General features: G+C 39.5%; 1 protein-coding gene across 4 annotated transcripts in view; it reads left to right on the top strand.

The window, feature by feature from the left end:
* The window catches only part of LOC129060781 (large ribosomal subunit protein eL21-like), a 28,535-nt gene extending 4,739 nt beyond the window's left edge, over positions 1–23,796 (top strand). Inside the window, exons 2-5 of one of the 4 annotated variants that reach the window (XR_008527686.2) lie at positions 6,888–7,085; positions 16,889–17,013; positions 18,750–18,941; positions 23,547–23,790. Coding sequence is in view for 1 of the 4 variants with exons in the window: in XM_054561058.2 (XP_054417033.2) it covers positions 6,888–7,072 (185 nt within the window). In the remaining 3 variants the exon portion in view is untranslated. Of the gene's footprint in view, positions 1–6,887; positions 7,086–16,888; positions 17,014–18,749; positions 18,942–23,546 lie in introns of all 4 variants that reach the window. The other 3 variants (XR_008527684.2, XR_008527685.2, XM_054561058.2) reach the window with 3 other exon arrangements.
* Positions 23,797–27,081: the final 3,285 nt, after the last annotated feature.

Raw genomic sequence — 27,081 nt, forward strand, 5'->3', positions numbered from 1 at the left:
CTTTAATCATGTGCTACATAATGTCATCAATTTCCCCAAACTAAACAGTCTATTATCACCAACCAAATCTTTGTGTGTGTATGCATTTATGTGTGTATGTGAATCATGGAATCATGCTGAGGTCCGTGTTTGGGCCAGTGTAGTGTGGGAGAGAGACAGCCTGCCCTGGTGTGACAGAAACTGACTATTCATGAGTATCCTTTATCTAATAAGAGGTTCCTTAAGTTTCAGCCAAGGACAAAGCCATCCAGCTGAAGTCTACATTTCCTACTCTTGCAGTCGGGTATGGCCATGTGTAAAGTTCTGGCCAATGAACTGGGAGAGGAAATGGTGAGTGCTAATTCCTAGAATCGACTATAAAGCCTCCAACACATCATTGAAAAGACTGTGCATCAACCTGAGATCCTGGACTTTGAACCAGATACAGTAGTTTGATAAGACTTTGGATTGCCTCCCCTGGGGAAGAGCTGAGTGTATCCTGCACCAAGAGGAAGCAGGTGGTGAGAGCTACACAGACTTCAAATGGGCCAGACTCTCTAGTGTCTAGTGTCACTGCAGAATTAGGGGCCACAGAGAACAACAGACAAGGTGATTCTTCCCAAAGAGTAGAACCAGAGTCCAACCAAAGCATCACTCCATTGCTAGCTAGGGCAGGGAGTCTTCACAATCCAATGCTTCCAGATTTGACCATTGCTATGGAACACTGGCTGCTGTGTACTTCACATTCTTTGCTTTTCCAAGTAAGGGTTTTTATAACGGTTGTGCTGGTCCTAGTCCACCATTTCATGCTGCATACATAGGAAAAGATACAGATGATGTGATTTTTTTATAGGTCATAAGACCATGCGTAGCATCTCCAAACTTGGTGGAGAAGAATGCACATCACCTTGAGATCCTAGCCATTAAACTGGATGAGATTTTGAGGTGTCTCACTGAAGGAGGCATCAGCGTGTTCTGTACAGTGGAAGGGAAGAGTGCATTAACTTTTAAGTGTCCAGAGAGAACAACAATGGCAGACTGCTAATAGTTCCCCACCATCTCCATGTTTCCCTTCTTCCACAGTGATAGCTGTTACTGGATCCACGTAAGCCAGGTAAAGCTACATTTTCCAGCCTCCCTTGCAGCTAGGTATGGCATGGGATATAAACAGGATTGATATGTGCCATTCCCAAATAATTTCTCCAAAAGAGTTGAGCATGCACTGTTCTGGCTCTTTTTGCCCCTTTCTTAATGCTTGGAAGATGATGAGAGCTGAAAGCACTTACCAGACCTAAACTTTCTATCTCTAGACAAGTGTTTTCCAAGCTATCTGTGGTGAAGGACGATCTCTCATTAACTCACACTTTTGAGAAATATTATAAAATTAAATGGTTAGGAATCATGAAATAGACAAAAAACAGAGACAAATCCCAAATATTTTATTATCAGTCAATAATATTATATTTCAATAAATATAATAACAAATAATATAGAAAAATTTTCTAAATTGGCTACATTAAATTTACCAAAAGACATACAAGACTTCTTCACTGAAAAGAATAGAATATTGTTGAAAAAAATTAAAGAAGACCTTAGTAAATAGAGCAATATAGCATGTTCGAGGATGGGAAAACTCGATATTCTCAGTTCTTCCCAAATTGATTTATGGAGTCAATGGAATCCCCATCAAAATTCCTTCAAGTATCTTTGTTGAAATTCACAAGCTAATTCTAAAATTTTTGATGGGAATTGCTGCGGACCTAGAACACAAAACTAATTTTTAAAAATATAAAGTTGGAGAGGCCAGGCATGGTGGTTTACACCTGTAATCCCAACATTTTGGAAGGCCGAGGTGTGTAGGATTGCTTAAGCTCAGGAGTTCGAGACCAGCCTGGGTAACATAGCAAGACCTCATCCCTGCTAAAAATTAAAAAAGTCAGCCAGGCATGGTGGCACATACCTGTAGTCCCAGCTACTCAGGAGGCTGAGGCGGGAGGACCACTTGAAACCAGGTGACTGAGGCCGCAGTGAGCCATCATTGTGCCACTGCAATGCAGCCTGGGTGACAGAGCGAGATCCTGTTTCAAAAAGAAACAAAAAAGAAATGGAAGGAAAACATCTCATTTCAAGATTTACTATAAAGCTACAAAAATTAAGACAATGTAGTATTGGTGAAAGCAAAAAGATCAATGTACAGAATAGTGAATTTAGAAATAGACCCATTTACATATGGTCAATTCATTTTCTACAAATGTACCAAGGCAATTCAATGAAGAAAGGAAAGTCTTTTCCAGAAATTGTGCTAGAACAATTGTATATCGTTCTGTATAGGAAAAAAAGATAATTAATCCCTACCTCACACAATCACAAAAACTAGAAATATATTGTAAACCTAAGTGGAAAAACATCAATTACAAAACTTTTAAATGAAAACATAGTAGAGAAAAATCTTTATAACATTAAGGTAGGCAAAGTTGTCTCATATGGGACACAAAAAACTCAAACTATAAAAAATATAATTATTTTCTTTTCAAAAGCCATCATTAAGAAAATCAAAAGACAAGCCACAGGACGGGAGAATTATTTATAATTATTTATAATATATATCTTCATTATTTATTTATAATATATTTATTTATAATAGATAAATTTATTTATAATAGATTATAATATAAATATAAATTTATTTATAATAGATTATAATATAAATATAAATTTATTTATAATAGATTATAATATAAATATAAATTTATTTATAATAGATTATAATATAAATATAAATTTATTTATAATAGATTATAATATAAATATAAATTTATTTATAATAGATTATAATATAAATATAAATTTATTTATAATAGATTATAATATAAATATAAATTTATTTATAATAGATCTATATTTACTTATAATATGTATAAATATATTTATTTATAATATATATAATACATATCTAACAAAAGGCTTATGTCAGGATATATGTCTTACGACTCAATAATAAAAAGACAAATAACCACATTAAAAAAACTAAACAGACACTCCACCAAAAAAGATATGCAAATGGCTGATGAACATATGAAAAGATGCTCAAGACCTCATCTCTATAAAAATTTTTTTAAAAAATTAGCCAAACGTAGTGGCATGCACCTGTAGGGCCAGCTACCTGGGAGGCTGAAGCAGGAGGATCACTCAAGCCCAGGGGATCGAGGCTGCAATGAGCCGTGATTGTGCTACTACACTCCAGCCTGGGCAACGGAATGAGACCTTGTCTCAGGAAAAAAAAGTACCATTATAGTGCATTGATTGAAATAAGAATCTTGAGACATATGTATATATATATACATATATACATACATACAAAAAAAGGGAAATGCTAACTTATGGTAGAATGCCAACTGATAAATGTGGATGAGGCTGGGCATGATCACTCACATCTGTAATCCCAACATTTTGGGAAGCTAAGGCAGGAGGATCATTTGAAGCCAGAAGTTCAAGGCCTGCCTGGGCAACATAGTGAGATCCCGTCTCTACCAAAAAATAAATAAATAAATAATGTGGATGGAATAATGAAATTTAAAAATCAATATTTAGCAACCACTATAGTAACAGCTGATTAAAGCAAAGAATCACAAATGGACACTAAAACTAGTGGGTGAGATTTTGATAAAGAACAGAAAATTTACACAAAATTATAAGTACCATATGTTTATTAACTTTACAGCTGAGAACTTAGCAGGCACAATTTTAACCAAGTGATAAACAGTAAAATCATGTGCCTTCTAATTTAATGCCCTAAGAAGAAAACAGAATCACTTCTATAACACTTCTGAAAAAAATGACATAACCTGAGGAAACCTATGAGGAAATGAAGAAATATCCATGAACAAATGTCAGACAAATCCAAACTGAGGGACATTCTACAGAGTAAATTGCTTGTGTGCTTCAAAACTGCTAAGGTTGTAAAAGCCAGATGGAGGCTGAGTTCCAGCTTGAAAGAAACTCAAGACACATGACAACCAAGTGCTACATGTGATCTGGATCGGAGCTTAGAGCTGGATGGGACACTGTTGGGACAACATGAGTGGGATCCATGGATTTGAAGGCAGTATTGTCTCAGTGTTAATTTCCTGATTTTGATGGCTGCTCTGTGGTTATGCAGGAAACCCTCCTTGCTTTTAAAAAACATTAAGAGGTAATGAGCATCGTATCCCTAATGAATTCCCTTAACGGCTCAGAAAAGAAAAAAGAAAAAAGAAAAAAGATTATTAACGTGTTGTTCTAGTTAATATGGCAGAGTAACTACCCCAAAAATGCAGTGGCTTATAACAACCAGTTACTATGCTTGTGGTTTCTGTGTATCAGGAATTTGGACAGAAAACAGCATGGGAGGCTTGTCTCTGCTCCCTGATGCCTGGGGCCTCAGCTGGAAGACACAAAGTGTTGAGGATGGAATCACCACTCCCTTGTCTGGTGGTGAATGCTGGCTGTCCGCCAAGCCGATGCTGATGCTGTTGACTAGAAAACCTACCTGTGGCCTTCCCACACGGCCTGGGTTTCCTCACTAAATGGCATTTGGGCTCCTAGGGTGAGTGTCTCAGGAGTGGTAACGAGGCAGAAGTTGTATCCTTTCTAGGACCTAACCTCAGAAGTCGTGTAACCTCACTGCAGCCATATTCTATTGGTTGTAGCAGTCTCAAATCCAAGAGGAGGGGCTGTAGATGCATCTCTTGATGGGGAGAGGCAAGATTCTAGAAAAGCCTGTGGGACAATGGCTACCGCTGTGGCCATTCTCAGAAAGTACCATCAGCCATGTGTGTACATACAGAGAAAGAAAGGGAAAATAACGCAAATGTGATAAAATATTAAAAGTAACAACCACAAAATATGGCTAAAGAGTATACAAGGGTGTTTTACATTTTCTTATAACTTTTCTGTGGGCCTGAAAGTATTTCAAAATACAAAGCTAAAAAATAAGCAATAAAAATGTATTTATCGAATTGAGCTAATAATGTTAAACTGTGAATTTCAAATAGAATTGATTAAAAATAAAATCATTATTAAATGCACGTTATAAAAATGTTTAAAATGCGGTTACATTATCCCAGACTTAACTCAGTATTTTTGCATTCAGTTCTTAATTGTAAAAGAGTCCTACTGCCCATGACTAGCCTATGTAGGCCCCATGACCATCACTGCACCACACATGTTCTCAGCATCCAGATGGCAACGTACACTGCTCAGCAAGATTGGCCCAACAACCACACACGTGGAGGTCACAGCAATGTAAATTGCTCTAAAAGTTTCTAGATGCTTACACTCAATTTTAGAAACTACCTCATCATGGCCCTTGAACAGGCTGTGGATCAACATCAGTGTGTAAACCACACTTAAAGTAGCACCATTTTAGGCTGCATTTTTGGTGATTTCATTGAAGCGGCTCATGCTACCATTTTTTAAATATTTTAGAGTTTTCCATCTAATTTGAAATGTCATTTTACCATAAATTAAATTCTCATATGTACTTGGCCTTATTCTAGGTCTGATATTTTATTCCACTAGTCTTCACTGGCATCATGTTGGTTTAGTTACTATAACTTTAGATGATGGTTTACGCACTACCCTTCATTACAAGATTATCAGAAATCTACCTGGTGACCTCTAAAATACCTTTTCAGGCCAGGTGTGGTGGCTCATGCCTGTAATTCCAGCACTTTGGGAGGCCAAGGCAGGCAGATCACTTGAGGCTAGGAGTTCAAGACCAGCCTGGCCAAGAAGGTAAAACCCCATCTCTACTAAGAATACAAAAATTAGCCAGGCATGGTGGCATGCACCTGTAGTCCCAGCTACTTGGAAGGCTGAGGAAAGAGAATCACTTGAACCCGGGGAGTGGAGGCTGCAGTGAGCCGAGATCATGCCACTGCACTCCAGACTGGGCAAGAGAGCAAGACACTGTCTTAAAAATAAAATAAAATAAAATAAAATAAAATACCTTTTCAAGTTGGAAAAGAATTACATTTTTACTTTTATTAGAATGTAACAAATAATTAATTTAGAGAGAAATATCATTAAATTTTCCCTTTCAGGAACATAGTATCTCTTTTAATTCATGTGCCTTCATATATTTCCTTCAGAAAAATTTTACAATTTTTATTTTTTGTTTTATTTTTGTTTTTTAAAGCCTTTATTTCTATAGGTTTTGAGGGAACAGGTGGTATTTGCTTACATGAGTAAGTTCTTTAGTGGTGATTTGTGAGATTTTGGTGCACCCATCACCAGAGCAGTATGTGCTTAACTCAATTTATAGTCTTTTATCCCTCACCCCCTTCCCACCTTTCTCCCCAAGTCCCCAAAGTCCATCATTATCATTCTTATGCCTTTGCATGATCATAATTTAGCTCCTACTTATGAGTGAGAACATATGATGTTTGGTTTTCCATTCCTGAGTAACTTCACTTAGAATAATAGTCTCCAATCTCATCCAGGTTGCTGCAAATGCCGTTAATTCATTCCCTTTTAGTATTCTGAGTAGTATTCCATTACATATATATATATATCACAGTTTCTTTATCCACTCATTGATGGATGGGCATTTGGGCTGCTTCCATATTTTTGCAATTGCAAATTGTGCTGCTATAAACATGCATGTGCAAGTATCTTTTTCTTATAATGATGTCTTTTTATCTGGGTAGATACCCAGTAGTGGGATTGCTGGATCAAATGGTAGTTCTATTTTTAGTTCTTTAAGGAATCTCCATTGTTTTCCATAGTGGTTGTACTAGTTTACATTCCCACCAGCAGTGTAGAAGTGTTCCCTTTTTATTGCATCCACACCAACATCTATTATTGTTTAATTTTTTGATTATGGCCATTTTAGTAAGAGTAGGGTTATAATTTTTGTTTCTCATTAGATTTGTGTTATTCCTGGATATTTGAGGAGGCACTAACCAATACTGAAAGGAGGAATGAACACGTCATCAAGGCCAGCTTGAGCTTCAGCTGTGACAGTGGTAGGAATCAGAGTGGAGACCACAAGGCCTCTGCAAGAAGCGTCGTGTCAGAGTCCAGGGAGTCTCCTAGGGTACACTCATCCTAAGGAAGAAAGTAAGGTGTGTAACTTTGGTCTTGTGACAATACTTATATCATTAAAAAAGGAAGAATATATTAGAGTGTCTAAGTCCTGAAGAAAAAGACTGGGTGTAGTGGCTCACACCTGTAATCCCAGCACTTTGGGAGGCTGAGGTAGGCGGGTTGCTTGAGCGCAGGAGTTCAAGACCAGCCTGAGCAACATGGCAAAACCGCATCTCTACAAATATAAAAATTAGCCAGGTGTCGTGGTGGGCGCCTGTGGTCCCAGCTGCTGAGGAGGCTGAAGTGGGAGAATCACTTGTGCCCAGGAGGTCCAGGCTGCAGTGAGCCAAGATTGGGCCACTGCACTCCAGGCTGGGTGACAGACACCCTGTCTCAAAAACAAAACAAACAAACAAAACCAAGACAACAAAAAAAGCGATAAGTAAAAATGAAAAACTTGCTTATATAGTAGACTTCTGGAAGAAACTGAATCAAAAGTGTATGTAAGTAAATAAGAAAGCAAAAAGAGGCTAGGAGCAGTGGTTCACATTTGTAACCCCAGCACTTTGGAAGGCTGAGATGGGAGGATTGTTTGAGCCCAGGAGTTCAAGACCAGGCTTGGCAACACAGAGAGACCCCATCTCTAAAAATAATAATAATAATCATGTAAATATGAACTTAAACTAAACTGAATATCATTTTCAACCTTCGACTTTGACAAAAATCCATACATTTGGTAGCACACTCTATCAGTAAGACTGTAGAGAAATCAGCATACTCACAAACTTCTGGTGAAAATGCAAATAGTTCCCATTCTCATCATCAGCTATCAGGAACATCTGTTGGCGTCAGAGTATTGAGTAGCAGCAATGAATGTGAGAGGAAAATTAAATGACAACTTCAAATTTCTGTGAGAATTAATTTCTCACCAAGTATTCCATACCTAGCCAAACAATTATCAATATGTCCGAAGAAGCAAAGACCCAAAAAGTTAACCTCCAATGCACCATTTCTGAAAAAATTACTTCAGGTGTTATTCCAGCAAAATGAAAATAGAATCCAAGAATGAATACGAATATAACATGAATAACTTTCTTTTTAAGTGGAATTTACAAAACATACAGTTTGAACAGGACACTAAGGCTTTTTTCTTCTCTTTCTTGAACATGACAGTCAAAAAAAAGAAAAAAGCAATAGAGTACCCAGTAAAATAAAAGCTATCCAAGAAAGTCATGGGTCTATATGAGGCAAATTAAAATGTAGACTGATATTAAGTAGTTGCTCAAGGGGAAAAAGATTCCATTTGATTTTGATGCTTACGATCTTTTTTTTCCCAAGCAGTACAGTTTCAGTGATGTAGGATTGTAATTTCTTTTCTATAGGTCTAACACCTCACTTGCTACTTCAGTGGTTAATATCTTCATCATCATTATATTGGAAGTCCCACTGATTACTGTTCAATTTTAGAATAAATCTATACACAAAGCACATGAAAGGTTTAATTATAATTACAGAAAAGTAATCCTTAACAATGTACAACTAATGATATCACAGACAGAAGCCAAACATAGAGGAGTCAGAGGGAAAATGGAGGAAAGTACAGGTACAATAACTTTCACATGTTACGTGTGGGCAATCAATAAAGAGTGCTGAAAGTAAATGTCAAAAGTTATATAAGGCTGGGTGTGGTGGTTCACGCCTATCATCCCAGCACTTTAGGAGGCTGAGGTGGGAGAATCACTTGAGACCAGGAGTTTGAGACCAGTCTAGGCAACATAGTGAGACACCATCTCTATTCTACACATTAAAAAATGGAAAAAAAAAAAGTTACTTAAGCCAGGAATGGTGGCTTATGTCTGTAATCCTAGCACTTTGGGAGGCCGAGGCGGGTGGATCACGAGGTCAGGAGTTCGAGACCAGCCTGACCAACATGACGAAACCCCATCTATACTAAAAATACAAAATTACCCGGGCATGGTGGCGCATGCCTGTAATCCCAGCTCCTCGGGAGGCTGAGGCAGGAGAATTGCTTGAACCCAGGAGGCGGAGGTTGCGGTGAGCTGAGATCACGCCATTGTACTCCAGCCTGGACAACAAGAGTGAAATTCTGTCCAAAAAAAAAAAAAAGTTATTTAAAATATAACTAAATTAAAGAAGTAAGGAAGTGTCAAGGGGCAAGAGAAGGGAGGCAGGTGTGTTAAATTCAGAGATTCAATAGATACTTTTTAAACTTTTATTTTAGGTTCAGAGGTACATGTGTAAGTTTGTCATATAGGTAAATTGCATATCATGGGGGTTTGGTATGCAGTTTATTTTGTCACCCAGTAATTAGTTTTTCAATCTTCACCCTCTTCCCATCCTCCACTCTCTAGTAGGCTCTGGTATCTGTTGTTCCCTTCTTTGTATTCCCCTGTATTCAGTGTTTAGCTCTCACTTATAAGTGAGAACCTGCAGTATTTGGTTTTCTGTTCCTGTGTTAGTTCACTTAGAATAATGGCCTCCAGCTGCATCTACGCTGTTGCAAAGGACATGAACTAATTTTTTATGGCTGTGTAGTATCCCATGGTGTGTATGTGCCACATTTGCTTTATCCAATCTATCGTTGATAGGCATTTAGGTTGATTCTATGTCTTTGCTATTGAATGCAATGAACATGTGCATGTATGTGTTTTTTATGGTAGAATGATTTATATTCCTTTGGGTATATACATAATAATAGGATTGCTGGGTCAAATGGTAGTTCTGTTTTAAGTTATTTGAGAAATTGCCAAACTGCTTTCCATAGTAGCTGAACTAATTTACATTCCCACTAGTAGTGTATAAGTGTTTCCTTTTCTGTGCGACCTCACCAGTGTCTGTTGTTGTTGTTTTAGACGGAATCTCACTCTGTTGTCCAGGCTGGAGTGCAGTGGCATGATCTTGGCTCACTGCAACCTCTACCTCCCAGGTTCAAGCGATTTTCGTGCCTCAGCCTCCCAAGTAGCTGGGATTACAGGCATGCACCACCACACTTGGCTAACTTCTGTATTTTTAGTAGAGATGGGGTTTCACCGTGTTGGCCAGGCTGGTCTTGAACTCCTGACATCAGGTGATCTGCCAGGCTCAGCCTCCCAAAATAATGGGATTACAGGCATAAGCCATTGCATCCGGCCGCATCTGTTATTTTTTGACTTTTTAATAATAGCTAATCTGACTGGTGTGAGATGGTATTTCACTGTGGTTTTGATTTACATTTTTCTAATGATTAGATGTTGAACATTTTTTCATATGCCCGTTGGCTGTGTGTATGTCTTCTTTTGTAAAGTGTTCATGTCTTTTGCTCACTTTTTAATGTGTTTTTGTTTTTGTTTTTGTTTTTGTTTGTTGATTTAAGTTCCTTACAGATTCTGGATATTAGACCTTTGTCAGGTGCCATAGTTCGCAAATATATTCTCCCATTCTGTAGGTTGTCTGTTTACTCTGTTAATAGTTTCTTTGCTATGCAGAAGCTCTTTAGTTTAATTAGGTCCCACTGGTCAATTTTTGGTTTTGTTGCAATTGCTTTTGGCACCTTTGTCATGAAATCTTTGCCAGGGCTTATGACCAGAATGGTATTTCCTAGGTTTTCTTCCAGGGTTTACATTTGAGCCTTTAATCCATCTTGAGTTGATTTTTGCATATGGTGTAAGGAAGGGGTCCAGTTTCAATCTTCTGCCTATGGCTAGCCAATTATCCCAGCACCATTTATTGAATAAGGAGTCCTTTCCCCATTGGTTGTTTCTGTCACAGAGAGTTAATATATATTTTTTAAGTTGATGAATCAAGAAATAGAGATATAGAAGCAAGTTATCTAGCATTTTATGTCAAATAAGCAGAAGAACTAGATAATAGAAGCAGTTAAAATTATTGGGGATGATTTCACTTTTTACTTTATGTCTCTGTGCTACCATTATTTTTTTATTAAGTGTGGGAAACAGAATAATGGTTCCAAAGATGTCCATGTCCTAGTCCTACGAACCTGTAAATATGTCACCTTACATAGTAAAAGAGATTTTGTGGATGTGATTAGGCTAAGATTGTGAGATGGGGAGATTATCCTAGAGTCTCCGGATGGGTTCAATGCAATTACAAGGGTCCTTACAAGAGGGAGGCAGGAACATGAGAGTCAAAGAGGAGATGAGACAATGGAAGCAGGTTGAAGTGATGCACTTTGAAGATGGAGGAAAAGGCCATGAGCCAAGGAATTTGGGTAACTTCTAGAAGCTGGAAAAGGTATGAAAATGATTCTCCCATAGAGACTCCAGAAAAAAAAACCTTTGCCAACAGTTTGATTTTATCCCTAAAGACTCAATTTGGACACCTGACCTCCACAACTTCAAGATAATAAATTTGCATGGCATGGCAGCTCATGCCTAAATCTCAGCTACATGGGAGGCTGAAGCAGGAGAGTTGCCTGAACCCAGAAGTTCAAGGTTGCAGTGAGCCATGATTGCACCACTGTACTCCCGCCTGGGTGACAGAGTTCCCATCTTTAAAAGTTAATAATAAAAATCATATTTTAAGATAATAAATTTAAGTTTTTTTAATATATGTATTTTTTAATTTTTATTATACTTTAAGTTTTAGGGTACATGTGCACAATGTGCAGGTTAGTTACATATGTATACAAGTGCCATGCTGGTGTGCTGCACCCATTAACTCGCCATTTAGCACTAGGTATATCTCCTAATGCTATCCCTCCCCCCTCCCCCCACCAAGCCACTAAATTTGTGGGAAATGGAATGGAGTCCTACCCTTTTTCCTCGGTAAAGGCAGGAAGGGGCATATTTTCATTTTATATGTATTAGCTTAAAAAGCTTTAACCAGCCAGCAAAACTTCAGGAACATCCCTTATGTCCCTGAAGGCCCAAATACTAAATTATCAGACACAGTTCTGTCCTGAAAAACTTTCAACATAGAAGAATTTTTTGCAATCCTACCCGCCTACAACTGACCCAGGAAGCAAAGCAATGTCCATACAGGACAGCTCTGAGAAGTCTAGACCCCGCTCCAGGATGGCGGAGGCTAGCCCTCCCACCTGCCCCTGTCATGGCCATCCATTACAAAATTGATGTCACCATCAGTCAGAGAGATTGCTAAGAGCTCACAGGACATTGCCTAGGAAATCCAGGACATGGTGCTATTTTAGCCAGGCAGACTGGGGCCTTCCCTCTTGTATCATGTCTCCAAGTCACCATTCTCAGCGGGGAGGGGTCTTTCTTTTTTCTCCCAATGCCAGAACTTTACCCTTTAGAAGAAGTGTCCAGCAGAGTGACTTCCAGGCACATCACTAACTTAGACCATACCACCTCTTCCATCTGTCCCTTTAGCTTAGCAGTGGTAGCATCTGGTTATTATCTCTAAGTGAACTTGCTGTTCTGTTCGGCTTTTCCATCCTCTGAGAAAACAGTCCCTGCATTGGCATCTCTCTGTTTAAATGCTGAAGTGGTTTCTGTTTCTTAGTTAAGCCAACAATCTCTGCCACATCAAGTTTTGGACCCTTTCTATGTTTTAGGATATGCTAGACACAGAAAATAATGTGTGCTGTGGATTTTTAAAAAGTAGTGTATGTAAAAATAGCATGTGAGAAATAATTATGAAGATGATCTTATATCGGTTGGGATTTGGTTCCATTCTGAGCTGCCGTGACAGTGCACGCCCATAGTCCCCGTCATTTGGGAGGCTGAGGCAAAAGGATCACTTGAGCCCAGGAGTCCGCGGCTGCAGTGAGCTGTAATGGCGTCACTGCACTCCAGCCTGGGTGACAGAGTAAGACCTCATCTTAAAAAAAAAAAAATTAGGCCGGGCGCGGTGGCTCACGCCTGTAATCCCAGCACTTTGGGAGGCTGAGGCGGGCGGGTCACGAGGTCGGGAGATCGAGACCATCCTGGCTAACACGGTGAAGCCCTGTCTCTACTAAAAATACAAAAAATTAGCCAGGCATGGTGGCGGGCACCTGTAGTCCCAGCTACTTGGGAGGCTGAGGCAGGATAACGGCATGAACCCAGTAGGCAGAGCTTGCAGTGAGCCGAGATCGTGCCACTGCACTCCAGCCTGGGAGACAGCAAGACTCCGTCTCAAAAAAAAAAAAAAAAAATTAAATAAGTAAATTGATAGATAAGTGAAGATGCATGTGGCTCCATTCTGAGTGAACGAAAATTTAAAGCAGCAGTGGTAGCTGGGTGTGGTGGCATGCACCTGTAGTCCCAGCTACTTGGGAAACTGAGGCAGGAGACTCTTTTGAACCCAGGAGGTCAAGGTTGCAGTGAGCCGAGATTGCACCGCTACATGCCAACCTGGGCAACAGAGCAAGACGCTGTCTAAAAATAAATAAATAAATAAATAATATAAATAAAGCAGCAGTAGCATAAGTAAGAAAGAACTTTATTTCTCTTGCACATAAACCATTCCTAGACATGAACGACACAGGGGGCTGATTTGAAAACCCCCCAATCATTAGGGACTCAGATCATCATTTGGCTTCCACTTCATGTTCCAAGATGGACAGCAGCAATGACAAAGTGTTCTGGAACTCGGTAATTCAAGTGGCAGGCTTCTACTACCCCTCACCCCTCAAATATATATATATATTCCTCAAATATATATATTTTGAGACGGAGTTTTGCTCTTGTTGCCCAGGCTGGAGTACAATAGTGCGATCTCATCTCACTGCAACCTCCGCCTCCCGCATTCAAGCCATTTTCCTGCCTCAGCCTCCCGAGTAGCTGGGATTACAGGGGCATGCCACCACACCCGGCTGATTTGGTATTTTTGGTAGAGACAGGGTTACTCCATGTTGGCCAGGCTGGTCTCGAACTCCTGACCTCAGGTGATCCACCTGCCTCGGCCTCCCAAAGTGCTGGGATTACAGACATGAGCCACTGCACCTGGCTCCTTCAAAGATTTTGAAAGGGGGTAATTAACTGCCTGGATTAACCTTTTCTTTTTTTTTTTTTTCCTTAAAAAAATATGGAAACACATATCATTTCAATAGCCAGAGCTCAGCACCTAACCACATTCTAGCCACATGGGAAGCGGAGAAGTACTAGTCTTTATTCTTGACTGCTTTGTGTCCAGCTAAAAAATGGGATTTCTGTTACTAAGGAAGGAGTGGGGAGAATGGACATTCAGGGAAAACTAGCAATCTCTGGCAAACCCCACAAATGTTCTCATTAATTAATAAATCTTGAGTAACCACTTCATATTTATGGTATCTCTAAACCCCAGCGAAGACACAAGCCTTTTTCCATTAGGATTGAGAGGGGAGAATTATCCTTCTGATCCCTTAGAGAGATCTGATAAAGAAACTCACACAGAGTTATAAAGAGAAAGGAAGCAGCTATTAATAAAAGACAAGTAGAATCAAAAATGAAATAGAAATGCTATGCAATGATAGTCACTAAAACTAATATAGACACTATTTATATAAAACTTCTTTTGGCCAGGTGTGGTGGCTCACACCTGTAATCCCAGCCCTCTGGGAGGCTGAGGCAGATGGATCGCTTGAGCCCAGGAATTTGAGACCAGCCTGGGCAACATAGAAAAACCCCATCTCTACAAAAAGTATAAAAATTAGCCAAGCGTGGTAGGGGGCGCCTGTAGTCCTAGCTACTCAGGAGGCTGTGGTGGGAGGATCACCTGAGCCCAGGAGGTCAAGTATGCTGTGATCCGTGATAGTGCCACTGCACTCCAGCCTGAGTGACAGCATGGGACTCTGTCTCAAAAAAAAAAAAAAAGAAAAAAAGAAAAAAAATTAAAAACCACTTATTTTTAAATTTACAGTTATTCTCATTAAATCCTTAGCAAAAATGTGTAAAGTCTTTATTATCATCCTCAGTTAACAAATGGAGGCCGGGCGCGGTGGCTCATGCCTGTAATCCCAGCACTTTGGGAGGCCAAGGCGGGCGGATCACGAGGTCAGGAGATCGAGACCATCCTGGCTAACACGGTGAAACCCCGTCTCTCCTAAAAATACAAAAAATTAGCCGGGCGTTGTGGCGGGTGACTGCAGTCCCAGCTACTCAGGAGGCTGAAGCAGGAGAATGGCGTGAACCCAGAAGGCGGAGCTTGCAGTGAGCCGAGATCGTACCACTGCACCCCAGCCTGGACGACAGAGCGAGACTCCGTCTCAAAAAAAAAGGAAAGCTAAAATGTAAAGAACTTAAATGATTTACCCAAGTTTGAAAACAATGGCAGTGTTAGGACTAAAATTAAAGTCCTCAGAGTCCAGAGTTCAGAATCTGTGCCCTTTCCTTCCCATCATTAGGCCTCCCTTCGGGCAGTTTGACAGAGCACATGCCCCCAAGTTGGAAGTGAGTGGTTCCTACAAAGTCACTGGGTGAGATATAACGATGCTGGAGATATGAGCTATGTGACATGGTTGGAACATTGGAAAAAAGATCCACCCCTTTGTGGCAAGATAGTCTGCTAAAGTCTGAATGTTGGTGTCCCCCCTCCCTGCCAAAATTTGTAAGCTGGAACTTAATTCCCAATGGGATAACATTAAGAGGTGGAGCCTTTGGGAGATGGTTGAGTCTTGAGGGCTCCACTCCCATGAATGACATTTGTGTCCTTATAAAAGAGGCTCGAGGAAGTTTCCTGGGCCTTTCTGCCATGTGAGGATGCTCGCAGCAGGAAGGCACCATTTTTGAAGCAATCACCCAGATGCTGAACCTGCAGGAGCCTGATCTCCACTTCTCAACCTCCAGACCTGTGAGCAATACATTTCTATTGTTTATATGAATAATTTCCCAGTTTAAGGTACTTTTTTTTTCTGTTTGTTTGTATATTGAGAGAGGGCCTCACTCTGTTGCCCAGCCTGAAGTACAGTGGTGCAATCACAGCTGACTGCAGCCTTGACCTCCTGGATGCAAGCCATCCTTCCACCTCAGCCTCAGCTGGGACTACAGGTGCATGCCGCCACACCCAACTAATTTTTTTGTATTTTTTGTAGAGACAGGATCTCACTGTTTTGCCCAGGCTGGTCTCGAACTCCTGGGCCCAAGCAATCCTCCTGCCTCAACCTCTTGCCTCGGCCACGTGTGATTACAGGTGTGAGCCACCACGCCAGGCTTAAGGTATTTTGTTACAGCAGCAGAAACAGATCAAGACATTGCCTTTCTATAAACCAGAGGTCATGCTAAAAGCCAAACTCTTTTTCCTAAGTGAGATGTACAAGTGTTCAGGCAATGTGAGCCAAGAATTCTCCCACACAAGCTGCTTCCTGAGATATTTAGCCTGCTACTGCCCAGCACCAACTTTTTGCCTCAGTTTTCATACATTCTCCCTAGGCTGCTAGACTTCCAGTTACTGTGGCAGTTTTGATTTTCAAAAAGTAAGAGCAAACACCCATATTCATATCAATATTATTCACAATAACCAAGAGGTGGGAGCAACTCAAATGTCCATCAACAGATGAATGGATAAACAAAATGTGTTATATCTATACAGTGGAATATTATGCATCTTAAAAAGGAAGAGAATCATATCTTACTACAACATGGATGAACCTCAAGAGCATTAGGCCAAACAAAATAAGCCATACACAAAAGGACAAATCTCATATGCTTTCACTCATATGAAGTATCGAGAGTAGTAAAAATCATGGAAACAGAAAGCTAAAAGATGATTAACAAGGGCTGTGGAAAGGGGGAGGAAGAATTAGGTTTAATGAGTATAGAGTTTCTATTGCATAAGACGAAAAAGTTTTAGAGATATGTTATACAACCATGTGAATATAATAAACACTACTTAACTATAAGATGTTACGATTTTTGCCACAATTTATTTATTTATTTATTTATTTATTTATTTATTTATTTAGAGACAGGATCTCGCTCTGTCATCCAGGCTGCAGTGCACTGGGACAATCTTGGCTCACTGCAGCCTCAACCTCCTGGAACTAAGAGATCCTCCTGCCTCAGCCCCGCTGAGTAGCTGGGACTACAGGTATGCAACATCATGCCCTGCTAATTTTGATAGCTTTGTAGGGATAAGGTTTCACCATGTTGCCCAGGCTGGTCTTGAACTCCAAGACTTAGCTATCCTCTTGCCTCGGCCTCCCAAAGCGCTGGGATTACAGGCATGAGCCACCATGACTGGCTGTGAAAAATTTTAAAAAGGAAAAAAAGTTACAACACATCACACACACACACACACACACACACACACGTATGAAGTAGGGTTTTCCAGGCAAGAGGTAAGATGCTGGCCCAGCAATCAACTGCACAACTTTGGATCCCAACCTCAGCTGTAACTGGGTAACTGGGCTGTGGTTTTGGGTTCAGACTGAAACTCAGCAACCCAGGTTTTTAACTATTTACAGATGGATTGAATCAAGTGCTGTCAATGGTAAATCTGTGGAGGAGAAGAAAGAGAAAGGATATGAGGCAGATTTTTGACTACTCATAGCGTGCAATGAGAATGTTTTTCACAGCAAGGACGCTGGATAAATCTTTATCCAATTGAACTGACTGGGCCCTAATGGTATCTGGTGTTGACTCACTTGCCTTCAGAGATGTTCTCCTAAGAAACAATACACATTGCCATGGGGTCCCCGACCACTTGCCTCAAATCTGCCAGAACAAGGAATGATTCCAACTATTTGAACTGCATCTCCACTTCTACTCTTCCAATAACTGGCTCCTGGGTACATTTTCCTGATTTTGCTGCTCTTCTCCACTTGGATTTATTAACCTGCCTATGTCTCCCTCCTGGTTTTGCCCCTCTGCCCTACTGGACTCCAGCTATTGCTATATTTTTTCCATCTGCTTCATCCCCTCTCCGTTTTGTGCTTTCAATTCTTGGACACAAAATATCATCACATTTAGCAACAAACACTTGGACTCATTAGAACATGGTGCTAAAAGTTCTTAGCATGTGCATACAATAACCAAAAAATGTTTTACAGCAAGCCATGTATATTATACCAAATAAGGACCAATAAGCCATTCTTGTCACCCTGATAGAACTGTTTGTATCATCCTCAGTCTAAGGGAGTGCCTTTCTGGGGAAATCTAATTCATCTTCTCACTTCTAAACTAGGTTACTCTGAAGATATAGGAGTAAAAGTTATTAGTGTCCATTATGCAGTGCAAATTAGCACGAAGGCACATAAAGGCCCGAAATTTGATAAGAATTTTGGTTTTTTGTTTGTTTGTTTGGGAGACAGAGTCTGGCTCTATCGTCCACGCTGGAGTGCAGTGGTGCAATCTCAGCTCACTGCAACTTCCACCTCCCAGGTTCAAGCGATTCTTGTGCCTCAGACTTCCAAGTAGCTGGGATTACAGGCATGGACCTCTATGCAAAGCTAATTTTTGTATTTTTAGTAGAGAGGGGGTTTGACCATGTTGTCCAGGCTGGTCTCAAACTCCTGGCTTCAAGTGACATACCCACCTTGCCCTCCCAAAGTGCTGGGATTACAGGTGTGAGCCACCTCTCCCAGCCAAGAATTTTGTATTAAAATGTAAAAGACAGAACAGGCACAATGACCCACATCTGTAATCCTAGCACTTTGGAAGGCTGAGGCAGGAGGATTGCTTGAGCCCAGGAGTTCAAGATCAGCCTGGACAACATAGTAAGACCTCGTCTCCACACACACACACACAAAATGTAAAAGACCACCCCAAATAACCTGCAGAACCTTTGTTGGGTCTAATAATGTTCCTAATAATCCATTCCACTAGATCAATCCTTTTGAATACGGAAAACTGAGGCTGAAGTGATAAACACATAAATTTTCTGTAAGATCTCCAAAAAGGGAGATCTCAATGAAAAGTAACATAGCATGAAGGGCAGAGATTGTATTCTGACAGACAGACCAAATTCTGATCTGCCAACCTCCCTGGCTCTGCCACTCACCAGCTTCCTGTCCTGAGGTAAGTTATTTAGTAACTCTCAAGCTCTCTTCTGTTCACAGATATAATGGGGACAAAAATGCTACCTACCTGGTAGTGTTGTTATGACATCTAAATGAGAGGATTTATGTAAAGCTCTTGGCACCATAATCTTTAGCACGCAGTAAGATTTGGATAAGTGGAAATAGTGAAAGCAACATAAAACTCACGGTTCCTGCCATGAGAGGGCAGGTTTTAAAAGAATACTGAATATTCAGAGCAACCAGCTATTAGATAGCTGCAATTTGTATCTACAACAGCAGGTGGCACTAGCACCATATCTATCTCGTTTTACCTTGAACCAATTTTTTTTTTTTTTTTTTTTCTTTTTTTTCTTTTGAGACAGGGTCTCCTTCTGTTCCCTCTATTGCTCAGGCATCCAGTGGCACAATCACGACTCTCAGCAGCCTCAGCCTCCTTGCATTCAAGTGATCCTCCCACCTCAGCTTCCCAAGTAGCTGGGACCACAGGCACACATCACCATGCCTGGCAAATATGTAGTTTGGTTGGTTTGTTGGTTTTTAAAGATGGCGTCTTGCTATGTTGCCCAGGCTGGCCTCGAACTCCTGGGCTCAGGCGATCCTCCTGCCTCAGCCTCTCAAAGTGCTGGGATTATAGGCGTGGTCTTAATTTTTTTTTTTTAAGCTTTTTTTTAGCTTTCTTTTTCAGGAAAAGCAGCATTTCTCCCTTGATCTTTTCTAGTTTTTGTTATTCTTACATAGTTTCATAAGCTATTTTCAGTAGTATATGATACATTATTGCTATTTCAAAATGCAATGAATTGCCATGAACTGATCTCATGAAATTTTAAAATTTATTGAGGTTTTGTCTGCTTTCTAATTCGTTTTTTTAAAATTAGATAGTGTTGTTCTACTATGGGCCAGTGAAACAAGAATATTCCATGTCTCTGACCTTTTTTAAACCTGGAATGGTCAAGCAACCTTTTCTAGGATAGTACAGGATATGCATTTGTTAGAAGGAATGTTCAAAAGACTTTGAGTATCGTGACAGGAAAACTACCAATGTCTCTGAAATCACTCCTAAATTGCTTGATGGATATGCTCGTGGTTAATTTAGCAGCAATTGTAATTATATTTTCCAATTATATTTTTGTTGCTCTCACAAGTATCTTCATATATTTAATTTTGTACGCTGCTGCCTTTACAACTGATGATAGTTCATTCTCTAGCCCTGCTTGGGAAGCCACAGATTTTTACTGACTTGTGTGATCAGACTTGGACTATAACATGGCTTGGGATTCCCTTGTACCACAGGTTTGGAGATACTCTAGAAGACTGAACTCAGTCAACAGGGGTAAGACGCTCACTTTGAGTCAACTTCAGGCAAACATGGGCTCTGTGCAAAATATATTTGTGCAAACACCACCACTAAAGTCTCCATTGCAACCAGACTTCTGTGGTTAGTACAGAAAGGATGATGTTGACAGAGACCGCAACACCATGCCAACCACAGGGGCAGGGCTGTCAGCTGCCACTGGGCTGGGAGGTGAACTGTGAGGTCCTGCAAATGCCTGTTATGGGGGCCTTGGCATCTGCCTTGCTGGAAGGGTTCAGTATGACACCATATAACCCACTGCAAAGGCTGATTTCCACCCAGAGAGTACCCCAGTGTCAAGCAAAAGAACAACAATCAGGCTGACCTATTTAAACTTTTCCATAACAAATTAAGTTATTTGCAAGTTAGAGTCTCTTCTGTGTTTAAAGATGAATAAATTCAGAGAGGAAAACAGAATTTGCAGAATTGAAATATCATATGTTACAATAGTAGCAAATTAGTAAATTTAATGAATCACATTAGTATATTTTATATAAAATATAATATATTATATATAAAATATACAAAATATAATATATAATATATTATATATTTATAAATATATATTTATATATTTATAAATATATATTTATATATTTATAAATATATATTTCTATATTTATAAATATATATTTCTATATTTATATATTTATATATTTATAAATATATATTTCTATATTTATATATTTATAAATATATATTTCTATCTATTTATATATTTATAAATATATATTCCTATCTATTTATATATTTATAAATATATATTCTATCTATTTATATATTTATAAATATATATTCTATCTATTTATATATTTATAAATATATATTTATATATTTATAAATATATATTTATATATTTATATATTTAAATATATATTTATATATTTATATATTTATATATATATTTATATATTTATAAATATATATTTATATATTTATATATTTATAAATATTTATATTTATATATCTATAAATATATATTTATATATTTTTATATATATATATTTATATATATAAATATATATCTATATTTATAAATATATATATATTTATATATTTATATATATTTATATATTATTATAGATTATATATTATATGTTATATATTTTATATATAACATATAATATATATTTTATATTATATATATATATAGCCTGTGAAGTCCCTTTACATGTACTTCAAAACAAGAGAAAAAAGTTAAACATGATAAAATTCTGATTTATTCAACCAGGAACAGTGGCTCATGCCTGTAGTCCTTGTGCTTTGAGAGGCCAAGGTTAGGGGATTGCTTGAGGCCAGAAGTTCAAGGTTGCAGTGAGCTATTATCATGCCACTGCACTGCAGCCTGGGAGACAGAGCAACACCCTATCTCTACAAAAAATTAAAAAATAATTAGCTGGACATAGTGCCTCTTGCCTGAAGTCCCAGCTACTAGGGAAACTGCGGTGGGAGGGCCGCTTGAACCTGTGAGGTTGAGGCTGCAGTGAGCTATGATCGTGCCACTGCACTGCAGCCTGGGCAACAAAGCGAGATCCTGTGTCCAAAAAAAAAAAAAAAAGGAATTCTGATCTAATCAAAAATATTCACTGTGGATTCTACTAGCGAATTATATCATGAGCAAATATTGACAATTAATGTTTCTTATTTCCTTGCATGGGATAGAGCAACCTCTGGATACTGCTTTCACTATGGTGTGATAGGACATTCTTTTCTTATTTCTGATTAATAGGAATTCACGGCAATTCACCTTTAAGTGTGATGCTGGCTGCTTGTTTCTATTAGTAATATATACTCTATCATGTTGAGGAGGTATAGCCTGTTCTTAGTTTACTAAGGGTTTGGATCAAGAATGAGTGTTTTCAAATCCCTTTTACGTATCAATCCAGATAATCATTTGGTTTTTCTCTACTGACCTTTTGATGAAATAAATTCTATTGATAAGTTTCCTATTATTGAACTTCTCTTGTACTTTAAGAATAAAACTTATAGCTGGGCGCCGTGGCTCACGCCTATAATCCCAACACTTTGGGAGGCGGAGGAGGGCGGATCACCTGAGGTCAGGAGTTGGAGACCAACCTGGCCAACATGGTGAAACCCTGTCTTTACTAAAAATACAAAAATTAGCCAGGCATGACGGCAGGCACCTGTAATCCCAGCTACTGGAGAGGCTGAGGCAAGAGAATCACTTGAACCCGGGAAGCAGAGGTTGCAATGAGCCGAGATCACACCACTGCACTCCAGCCTCGGCAACAGAGTGAGACTCCATCTCAGAAAAAAAAAAAAAAGAATAAAACATATTTAGTCATCCTGTATCCTTCTTTTCATGCAGAACAATATGAGATTCACTAATATTTTCTTTAGTTTTGCATCTCTGTTTATAGCTGAATTTGTATTACATTTATACAAATACATGTTTATATTTTTGGCTCCACATTTTAGCAGGCTTTGTTGCCAAGGTTAGGCTAGTTTCATAAAACAAAATTTTCTTTTCCTTTTTTTTTTTTTTTTTGAGTCAGAGCCTCACTTCATTACCCAAGCTGGAGTGTAGTGATGTGGATCTCGTCTCACTGCAACCTCCGCCTCCTGGGTTCAAGTGATTCTCATGCCTCAGCCTCCCAAGTAGCTGGAATTACAAGCGCATGCCCCCACACCCAGCTAATTTTTTTGTATTTTCAGCAGAAACAGAGTTTTGCTATGTTGTCCATGCTGGTCTTGAACTCCTGACCTAAAATGATCCACCCACATAGGCCTCCCGAAGTGCTGGGATTACAGGTGTGAGTCACCACGCCCGTCCTCACTGTATCATTTTCTGTGGAACAGTTTATATTACATTTAGCTGACCTGTTCCCTGAACGTACAAAAGTATTTGCCTTTATAGCTAGGCCTGGCACATTTTTTAGCTATAATATTTTGACCGCATTTTCAATTTTTTCTATGCTGTTTGGTTGGCTCAGGTTTTCTACTTCTTGGCTCAATTTTGTTTATGTACATTTTCCTAATGAGTTCTGTTTTTATTGTGATCTTGACAATTTATTGTATAAGAACTATACTGCACATCCTAGTCTTACGTAAGTTGCTTTTCTATGGTCCCATACCCTTTTAATTAATTACATCTATTTGTGTTTTTCTTTTATTCTTGACTAGATTCACTAAAAGTATATTCATTTTATTGCTATGTTTCTACTCAAATAGCTTACAGAATATTAAGTAAAATACATGGCCATTTGAATTTTCCTATTTTTCACATTCTAGGTAAACTGAGGTGGAATTTCCTGTCTTCAAATAATACACCATCCTGAAGAGTTCTAACATTTGTACCCAGGCAACACATCACAACAATAATTTTACAAATAAGAAGACTGTGTTCAAGAGAGGCCTTTTTGGCAATTCACAGGAGAAATAAAATTGTAACTTCCAGGGCCAGTGTTTGCCTAGCTCTTGCTGTGTGGGCCAAGCCCAAAGTTAACAAGGACAGACATTAATCATCAGATCATTTCTAAATGGAGTTTGCATCCAGGAAGAACCTAAGCAAGTTTTCTCTCTTGTGAGACTTTTTGCATAGGTGGTATAAGTCGTTCAGGGGAACAAATCCTGGGGCATAATTTCATGGGAGGGAAAGGCTTGTTTAAATAGGAACTTTATGCCACAGTACATGACTAAGAAACTATGTAAGTATGAACCCTAGGGCCCTGTCCTCCTGATTCAGCCAAGCCAGGTAATTGCTGCAAAGTATTTAAAGATTCCTTGTTATTTTGAATGAAGTGAGTTCAGAAATATTGCTCAAACATGACACAGACAACCCTGGGATGAAGCCAGACTTTGAGATTGGAGATTATACCAAAAAAAAAAAAAACCCCAAATCCCAAACTGTAATAGCATAGCCTACATTTTAATATTAAAGATGTGTAGTTTGGCTATTATGAGGGAGTATTGCAATCACATAGTTGCTTAATTAAAATGCTGCCTTTCAAAACATCTATTAAGAAATTCAAAATCTGGCCATCCAAATGAACATTCCCTAAAACTTTAAGTCACTTTTATTGATGCTATAACAATTCTACACTAAATGTAGTTTCTCCCAAGAGGGTAAAGACTGACATTCAAAAACATGAATTCTGAGGACAAGGACCAATTAGAGACAACAAATAGCTGTCCCAATCTCAGTGAGCTAATGAACACAAAAGCGTTTAGGAACATTATCCATCTGGAGCTGGTTCTACGATTTCATCACCCCCACCTCCTTTTCAAGCCTCCTTCAGGTATTTCTGGAAGATCTCAGGGTGTACATCTGAGTACTCACAAATCAATTGGGCTATTTTGTTTATTTCTGCTCTGACCTTCACCAGGTGGTATCACCAGTATCTACTCAGCCTTGCAAATATTTTAATAGATATTGTCATACCTCCTTCTAGTACCCTTATCTCAGGCAGGCCCCGTGTCATTTCCACTGGGATACCCATGAGAATGCCACCCTCCCCTCTGTAGAAACCTGCTTGTTCAATGGGTACCAAAGCATTGTTTGTGTGTTGCTGTCTTACCAGGGCTTAGTAAAAATTTTTTTTTGAGACAGTCTTACTCTGTCGCCCAGGCTGGAGTGCAGTGGTACAGTCTCCGCTCACTGCAACCTCCATCTCCCATGTTCAAGCGATTATCCTGCCTCAGCCTCCCAAGTAGCTGGAACTACAGGCGTGTGCCACCACGTCCTGCTAATTCTTGTATTTTTAGTAGAGACGAGGTTTCACCATGTTGACCAGGCTGGTCTCGATCTCCTGACCTCTGGTAATCCTCCCGCCTCAGTCTCCCAAAGTGCTGGGATTACAGGCGCGAGCCATTGTGACCAGCCAAGTTTTCTATTTATAGTTCTTATCACTGGGAATAGAGTTCAAAGGGCTAGGCCAGTAGACAATTCCCCAACACAGATATTCACTGCTCTCAGAAGTGCCCCCATCCTCTGATTTCTATGGCAACTTTTACTATTGGAGTCCTCCTCTTTCCATGACTTCTTTTCCAAGGGCTTCTCACAAATCCTTATGCAAACAGACTTCCAGTGGGAAAGCACCACACATGCTTCCTTAGTTATGCTGCTCCTTCTGGAGGCTCCCAGTCTTCCCACCCACCTAAAGGGGTGACAGTCATAGTGTAGAGCAGAGATTGGCAAACTAAGGCCCAAGGGCCAACTCTGCCTCACCACCTGCTCCTGTGTAGCCTGCAAGATAAAGATAAGATAAAGATAAGAATTTTTTTTTTTTTTGAGACAGTCTCGCTCTGTCACCAGGCTGGAGTGCAGTGGTGCGACCTCTGCTCACTGCAACCTCTGCCTCCCAGATTCAAGCCATTCTCCTGCCTCAGTCTCCTGAGTAGCTGGGACCACAGGCGCGTGCCATTACACACAGCTAATTTTTGTATTTTTAGTAGAGACGGGGTTTCACTATATTATCCAGAATGGTCTCGATCTTCTGACCTCGTGATCCGCCTGCCTCAGCCTCCCGAAGTGCTGGCATTACAGGGGTGACCCACCGCGCCTGGCCAAGATAAGAATGTTTTTTACATTTTTAAATGATAAAGAAAAACATCAAAAGAAGGATAAACAATAATATTTCTTTTCTTTCCTTTCCTTTTCTTTTCTTTCCTTTTTTTAAGATAAGGTCTCACTCTTATCGCGCAGGCTGGAGTGCAGTGGCACAACAATCACAGCTCACTACAAGGTTGACCTCCCCAGGCTCAAGTGATCCTTTCACCTCAGCCTTTGAGTAGCTGGAACAACATGTGTGTGCCAACACACATCTAATTTTTGTGTTTTTTGTAGTGACAGGATTTCTTCATGTTGCCCAGGCCGGTCTTGAACTCCTGGACTTAAGCAATCCGCCCACTTCGGCCATTCAAACTGCTAGGATTACAGGGGTGAGCCACTGCACCTGGCCAGAATAATATTTCATATGCATAAAAACTACATGAAATTCAAATTTCATATCTACTGTTAAAAGAAAAACTGTAGCCAAATTAAATTTAACGTAGTTTAATTGAGCAAAGAACGACTTGAGAATCAGGCAGCCTCCTGAGCCAAGGTAGGCTCAGCAACTCCAGTGCAGCCACGTGGTGGAAGACGATTTATAACAGAAGAAGGAAAGTGATGTACAGAAAATGGAAGTGAGGTACAGAAACAGGCGGATTGGTTACAGCTCGGCATCTCCGCGTTTACCTTATTTGAAGACAGTTTGAACAGTTTGCCCCCTTTGATTAGCCAAAACTCAGTGATTGGTACAAGAATAGGTTTTGGTCTGTTTACACTTCCATTGAGATTACGGTTCACTATGTACAGAGAAACCTTTAGGCTGAACTTAAACTATGTAAGGAGGCAGGTTTAGGCTAAACTTGATCTAACACAACTAACGAAGTTTTACTGGGACACAACCACACTCAATTCATTGTATGTATTGCTTATAGAGGCTTCCCTGCTACAACTGCAGAGTTGAGTGGTTGCAACGAGGCCATGTGGCTGCAAAGCCTGAGAACTATACATAGTGGGGCCTTTATAGCAAAAGCTTTCAGACCTCTGCTTTAGAGCATGGACCCTGGAGTCAGGCTGTCTGGGTCTGGATTTTATTTTGCCACTAATTAATTATGTAGGTAATTTCCTGACATCTCCCAAGCCACATTTGTGAGGTGGGAATGACCGGAGAGTTATATTTACCTCATAAGCTTGTATGGGGATTAAACAAGGTGATTTGGAGCCAGTACTCATTACTTCATATGCAGTTATTATTGTTACTTTACAGTAGGTGGCTGT

The sequence above is a fragment of the Pongo abelii genome, chromosome 7 (genome assembly GCF_028885655.2).
Source record: "Pongo abelii isolate AG06213 chromosome 7, NHGRI_mPonAbe1-v2.0_pri, whole genome shotgun sequence".
NCBI classification, from domain to species: domain Eukaryota; kingdom Metazoa; phylum Chordata; class Mammalia; order Primates; family Hominidae; genus Pongo; species Pongo abelii.